The sequence below is a fragment of the Eurypyga helias genome, unplaced genomic scaffold (assembly GCF_000690775.1).
Source record: "Eurypyga helias isolate BGI_N326 unplaced genomic scaffold, ASM69077v1 Scaffold38644, whole genome shotgun sequence".
Lineage (NCBI taxonomy): Eukaryota > Metazoa > Chordata > Aves > Eurypygiformes > Eurypygidae > Eurypyga > Eurypyga helias.
This window is the reverse complement of record NW_010248838.1, coordinates 1-6,980: the sequence shown is the minus strand read 5'-3', so window position 1 is coordinate 6,980 and position 6,980 is coordinate 1. Positions and strand designations below refer to the sequence as shown.

At 45.7% G+C, this 6,980-nt stretch overlaps 1 protein-coding gene across 1 annotated transcript; it reads left to right on the top strand.

Annotated features, from left to right (window-relative positions):
- Positions 1–381: 381 nt before the first annotated feature.
- DERL2 (derlin 2) lies at positions 382–5,052 on the top strand (the record flags this gene model as incomplete). Its single annotated transcript, XM_010151193.1, has 6 exons — positions 382–447; positions 706–779; positions 1,213–1,306; positions 1,852–2,047; positions 2,614–2,704; positions 4,544–5,052. Coding segments are annotated over 6 exons (627 nt in total), but the record flags the coding sequence as incomplete, so codon positions are not given.
- Positions 5,053–6,980: the final 1,928 nt, after the last annotated feature.

The following is a 6,980-nucleotide window of genomic DNA, read 5'->3' as shown; positions in this document are numbered from 1 at the left end:
GAGGCAGCTTGGAGCTGTGCCGGCAGGCTGGGGACAGGAGTGCGCTTGGGAGCGCCGGAAGGGCTCACACGCCTCCCCGGGGCCGGGTCTCTTCCCCTCGGGGCTCGCCAGGCAGAGGGGATCCCCTGAAAGGCGCGCTGCCAGGGCCCCCCCGCCTGCCCTCCGTGAAACCCGGGAAGGTGCAATGCAGGAATCCCTAACAACAACGCGAGAGGGGCTGAGGAGGTTCTCGGGACTGGTGTGTGCTAGAAAGCAAACTCATAGTGCTCAGTTCACAGTGAGTTGTCGTTCTCCTTTGGGCACAGAGAAAGGGGGTGCTTTGGGGTGCATATAGCTTTTTCTTGGTGTATTGATGCCATCAAATGTTCTCTTCTTTTTCAGCAATTAGAGCTAATCACACCCTTTCAGCTGTATTTCAACCCTGAATTAATATTTAAACACTTTCAAGTAAGTGTTTTCAGAAGTGTGGGATGTTTTTAAATAAACTGTTGCGTTTGCAAGTGCTTTTCCTCTCAAAATTGAGCGTCACAAACGGCTGTGACTTTTCATATTGAAGTTGTATTTACAGTGCTGATCACTGTGTCTTAGCATAGGTCTTGGATTCATTGACCGTGGATGTTTCAGTTACGTTGTTGCTCACTTTTGTATTTAGACAATAAAATTAAGCTGTCGTGTTTAAAGTCCTTCTCTTTGTCTTATTTCCAGGTATGGAGGTTAATCACAAACTACTTATTCTTTGGACCAGTTGGCTTTAACTTTTTATTTAACATGATCTTTTTGTATCCTTCATGAAGTTTGTTTTCTTTCCTTGGAAAGCGGAGCTCCAGGTTGCAGGCACGTTGCACACAGGCAAAGGTTCAGTTCTGCCCCCAGCGTGAAGTTCCTGGGAGTTTAGCGATGCCGACTTCACCGATGCCAGGAGTGGACGTCAGCGGGATTTCCTTTATGAGTTGTCAGTCATCTTGCCATTTATTTTTGTGGTGTTGAGATTTCGTTGTACGAGCCTGATCCTTCAGGGTGGTTCTGCACTACGGGAGAAAATTCCAAGTGGCTTTTTTCTTATGGGTCTCCCCTCTCTGCTGAGGCACCCAGAGCCAGTGGATGAAGTAAATTGATTCAAAACTTAACATCTAAGCTTCTGTATAATTCTCTTCCTCTCGGGTCTTTCTTCAAACTCATTTGTAATCAAATTTTCCTGACCTGCGACTTCAGATATCGTTACTGCCGAATGCTTGAAGAAGGCTCTTTCCGAGGTCGGACAGCAGATTTTGTATTTATGTTCCTTTTTGGAGGATTTTTAATGACTGTATCCTTTTTTTTTTTTTTATTTGGAATTCCCCACTGCTTTAGTGAAGCTGAAGAAATGTGAATGAGAGCTGAAACCACGATGGTACATGTGGCTGATTTCGTAGGTGATGGTACATCTGTCTGTGGTACGAGGAATAACAGACACTATCTGTTAAAGTGGACTGGAATACTTTGTGACTGGCGGTTACACACTGGGCTGGGCTTTCAGGCTTTTTACTGCTTGACAGGGCTATGGGAATGAGGTTGTCAGATAAAAGGGGACTGCTCAGGTGTGTAGTCGTGCTCAGGCTGAGAAATGCTGTTGCTTCAGGGATTTCATGCTAAATTATACTTTAAAGGGATTATTCCTGCTTGCAGGGACCCTGCATCCTGCTGCAGGTGTTGAATTCGATCCACAGAAGGTTTGATTTACTTGAACCTGAGAAAGCAGGGATGGGAATTGTATGGAAGATGTAGGATTATAGGTCACGATGGAGAATTCTTCTGACGCTTGAACCTACAACAATTATTTGGTGAACTGTTTTCTTTAACTGCCTATCACAGCTTTTTGGGCTCTTTGTGAACTTGGTTTTCTTGGGCCAGGCGTTCACCATAATGCTGGTGTATGTATGGAGCCGCAGGAATCCCTATGTCCGTATGAACTTCTTCGGTCTTCTCATCTTTCAAGCCCCGTTTCTACCCTGGGTATTGATGGGCTTTTCGCTGCTTTTAGGGAACTCCATCATTGTGGATCTCCTGGGTAAGGAATGGCAAGAATCACAAGGATTTGTTCCTGCTGGTGTTTTACATGAGACAAAAAGTGGAAGAAACAAAGGGCTAAATGCTGCCTACTTGGGATTAGTTAGTCTGGTGTCATGGTGCTGGATTTATACCAGGCTTTTCATGATTTCTAAACGCTGTAGTGCATTTGTACTGTAACGAGGATGGAAAGAGCTTCTGATGCTTTGGCTTTTTGTTGCTTGGACTCAGCCCAGGTATGTAACCTGGTTGTGGGCATCAGTCTTTTGAAGTCAAATAACTTTTATTACTCTTTTGCTCAGCTCCTAATAAAGCCGTAACATCAGTGTGTTTAACAGTGACAAGCAGTTTTCCCTGTATTAGTGTCTTGTAGTGTAACTTACGCTTTTCATCTGGTGTCAGTGTGCTTCATTGATTCTTTCTCAGAAAATACCATAAGGGAGACAGGAATACAAAAAATGACATTTGGTACTTGTTGGGTTTTTTTTCCCTGAAAACTCTAGTGATGTATTTGAAAGTTGTGAAGAAGTATTGAAAATCACCATGTGATGTTTCTTTATGTACTAGGCATTGCCGTTGGACATATATATTTTTTCTTAGAGGATGTCTTTCCCAATCAACCTGGTGGTGGAAGGCTTCTGAGAACACCGTCTGTCCTGTACGTATTGGTGTCTGGTCTGGAATGGAGGTGGGAGTGTTAGCATGGAAAACTGCTTGACTCAGTTATATCAACTTCTGGTAGATGGGACAACTTGAGACAGGATTGTGGTGTGTCTGTACTTACTCTTTTATTTAACTCTTATGTTACCAAACTATGGGGGGGGGGGTGTCTTATGGATGTGTAAGTGGGAACTAACGCCTTGTGGAGAAGGGCTAAAGGGGTTTTGTATCCCCTGATTTCTTTGGTAGCGCTTTTTAGTCTTTGCTAACCGAGTTTTGCCTGTTGGTGGCACCAAAGATGCATGTCTCTGTCGAGGGGTGAGGGATGGAAGTCAGTCCTGTACTGCTGAGTGGTGCTACTCTTGCTCGGGTCGCTCTTGCGTGGAGGGCTGTAATCTGTACAGCAGCTTGCCTGAATGATAGGGCACTTGGGACACTGAAAGTTGAGCTCTGCAAGACTCAGAATTACTAAGAGCTGAACTGATTCTCCTCTTTCTGTCTGCACTAGCCTCCAGAAGCCTGACCAATTAACACCTCAGACCCATGTGTAGTTTAACTGATGGGCCGTTCCTGTCTGATTGGACAGGTACACTCACGCTGATAGTTTATTTCTGTTCAGCATAGGCTTTGTCTTGAGCAGGTACCAGGGGGTGACTGCAGGCATGGCTGTCTCAGGGCAGCTGTGCTGGGCACTTCTGTAGGCCCACACTGATCTAACTTGGCCTTTGCAGCTAAAGGCTGTTTCTGGCGATGGCTGCCCTCACATAAATGCAGCTCCAGACAAATCGTGTGTCGAATTACACATGTGCAATAAGGGTGTATTTGAGACTTCCTGTATTCACAGAGGGTTTAAGCACCCAGCTGTGTGCAGGAGGAATCCTAAGGCTGTTGGGAGCAGTGTATGCTGTCTCTAACTCTCTTCCTCTGAAAAAAGTGTCAGCCTGTCTTCAGGCTGCCATCTAAATCCTTCTGTGTGTCTGTGTTCAGAAGGCTGTTTCTGATTCTTGTCTGGATCTAGAATTGGGGATTTTTTTTTCCCCTAAATGCTCACGTTTTCTTTGATGTCTTACCTGTAATCCTGTGATATCCCTGGTATTTTCTTTTTTCCTGCTCTGAAAACTTCTCTGAAATGGCCTGTCACTCTGAGTGAAGTAATCCCTTTAGCTGTTCTAAGAACTGCCTTGTTAAGCACGCTTTACGTTTAGGGTGTTCTGGTTATAATGATTGCTTGTATGCAGCAAGCAATGTATGCAGTAGATTCTCTGAAACTTTGTTTTCTACTACACTTTGGTTTCTGGATGAACAAACCTACAGAGAGAGAACCTCTAAAACTAGTTTTGAGAGTGGCAAAATAATCTATGAGATTAAGCATGACTTTTGTAATAAATAGTCTCCCAGCCTCTGATGTTGTCCCAAATTCTGTGGATTTCAGGTCTGCCTGTCGACGCCTGCATCCTGCCTGTGAGACTGAGATAACGCTGCCTCTATTTACTCTTACTTTGTCCTCTTCTCAAGATGTCAAGAGCTCTTCATGTTTTGCTCCCTTCTCCCGTCCTGGGAGAACATGCTAGCTGTACGAATTTCTGCCATACGCTGGCGATGGAATTTTAGCTTTCAGCTGAATCTCATCAGTCTTGGTGGATTTAGGCACATAGTTCTGGACCTGCTTCCAGATGGCTTCTACTTGGAGAGCAAGTGTGACTTGGATACAAATCACCAGTGCTTTGGCAGGCTGTTCCTGAGGCAGGATGCTGTACACGCTCAGAATTTGAGCACTCTTAGTCTTCCTGCGAAACACGCATTCTAAGGGAAAATAAAACTATTTTCTGTTTTCCAGGAAAGCAATATTTGATACACCGGAAGATGATCCGAATTACAATCCCTTGCCAGAAGAACGACCAGGAGGATTTGCATGGGGAGAAGGTCAGCGCCTCGGAGGCTAATAAGTGTCTGTGCCAAAACCCAGCGACAGCTGGGACGGACTGACCTGAGTGAAGTTCCATGCTGCGGACTCTCCTTCGCCTTTTGACAGCTCTCTGGTTTTGAATACAAGCACTTTATGAAATGACAGTCTAATCCAAGACACTTCCAGGCTACCAGTGTCTTTCCCAGTCAGGGACTTTATTGTGCTGGTAACAAAAATACTAATCCAGTGGAGCCAAAAACCTGAAACTGGAAACCATTTCCTGCCAACTTCAGTTAACAAGACCACGATCACTTGTTTGAAGCAATTTCTAAGGCATTTTTTTCAAGTTATTTGATACAGGAAACTATATGGGGAAACTTTATGTGGGACAAAACCAACTTTTTAGGTTTTAACTCATTTTTTTATTCTTGGATAAAACAATATGATTGAAAGTGTAACTCCTGATTTCAGTGGCAAAAGGGTTTTTATCTGAGGTGCTGTTGTCTCCAGTCGGGTTTTGAATTGTAAAAAGAACAACATGCGGCATGATGCAAGCATTCCATTTTGCCAGTTGGGTTTCTGGAACGTGCCTCTGTGTGAATACACTTGCAGCCGGAGACTACATTTTGATGGCTTTTCCCCCCGAAGACGGAGTGTTCAGATGGCCAGGTTTGAGTCTTGCTGGTTTGTTTAACTCGGTAGTTGTACAAAACCCACCCCCACGCACACTTGTAACAGCATCACGGAATGTTATGAGTTGGAAGGGACCTTAAAGAGCATCCAGTTCCACTCCCCTGCCGTGGGCAGGGACACCCCCCTCTTGAAGGTGTAACAGTTATTGAATGACTTGTAACACTAGGGAAGAAAACTCGTCTGGAGTCAGAACTGCTCGAATATCTCAGACAATGAGTTGAATAAAATGTCTTGTGGATCCTTTTTTGTTAATCTTCTGCACAATCCTCTAGTTGTGAGGCAGTTGGTGAAAAGGCAGAATGGGAAAAAGCCAGGCCCTGGAGAGAGCGTTAATGCAGGCTTTTCTCACAAGTGCCCCTCAAAGCTGCCAGGGAACAGGATTGTCTGCTCAGGGTGTTAGATTATGGTTTCTGCATGAGTGTCCAGCACACTAAGTGGGGTTAACTTGAAGTTCTGTGGATTGGAAATACCTGTATGAGGAGCCACTAAAGGAATTCAGAGCGCAGCGCCGCTCGTCATGTCCAGTCGCACCTTAGACACTGGACTCACTGGGTAGCTGTCTTGATTATATCGTAATTGATGAAGAGGCATTGTTGAAACTGCATCTTCCCCCTGAATTTGGGAGTATAGGCTCCCCCTTGACACTCATGTGATCATCTTGTTTAGTCTCAGATTTTGCAGTTCTTAAACACTGGCTGCAGGTTTTTAACTTGTTTGTGGTCCAGGAGATCTCGTGTGTTGGGATCTCATGGGGAAATGCTTGGTCTACAAGCAGTGTGTTAGATCCTGATACACAATATCTGCATTTTGTCTGTTTAAGGTTATAAAAACTTGAGGGAGATTTTTTTTATCTTGCCCTCCAGGAGTACTAAAAATGTTTTGAGCTTCAGGGCAGCTTACGAGACAGGAACTGGATCAAAACCTTTGGTTTAGCTCAGTCTGTAAGAGCCTTTTAGTTTGCTGGAGCAGAGTTAGGGAGTGGGGGTGAAGCAAAAAGACAGCCCTATGGCTGGCATGAAACCTTCTGTCGAGGCAAAGCCCGGTGAGGTGGGCGAAGTGATGTGCCCCTTCCTGAGGATGACCTCCCGTTCTAAGTCACCTGTTGATAAGACAGATTGTCCAGCCTTGCTCTTCCCAAGCAGATTCCTTCACGCGCTTCCTTCCACTCTGGTGGAGTCACTAAGGTTGTACCCTTCACTGAGCAATGCCATCGTATCTGTGTCTGGGAAGAACTTTTGTAGAATCAGACTGGTTTGGGTGGGAAGGGACCTTAAAGCCCATCCAGTCCTACCCCCTGCCGTGGGCAGGGACACCTTCCACTAGACCAGGTTGCTCCAAGCCTCATCCAGCCTGGCCTTGGACACTTCCAGGGATGGGGCATCCACAGCTGCTCTGGGCAACCTGTTCCAGTGCCTCCCCACCCTCTGCGGGAAGAACTTCTTCCTGATATCTCATCTAAACCTCCCCACTTTCAATTTAAACCCGTTCCCCCTTGTCCTGTCACTACAGGCCCGAGTAAAAAGACCAGCCTGGCTTTCTTGCAGAAGTGTTGCTTTCTTTCAGGAAGTGTTGCTTCCTTGTACCCCAGGCCAAACCCGACTGTTGCTGGCAGATCGCTGCCTGGCCCGGTCTCCAGCTGCCCTGGAAGCCATCCTGGGGCAGCCTGCCCCGCGGG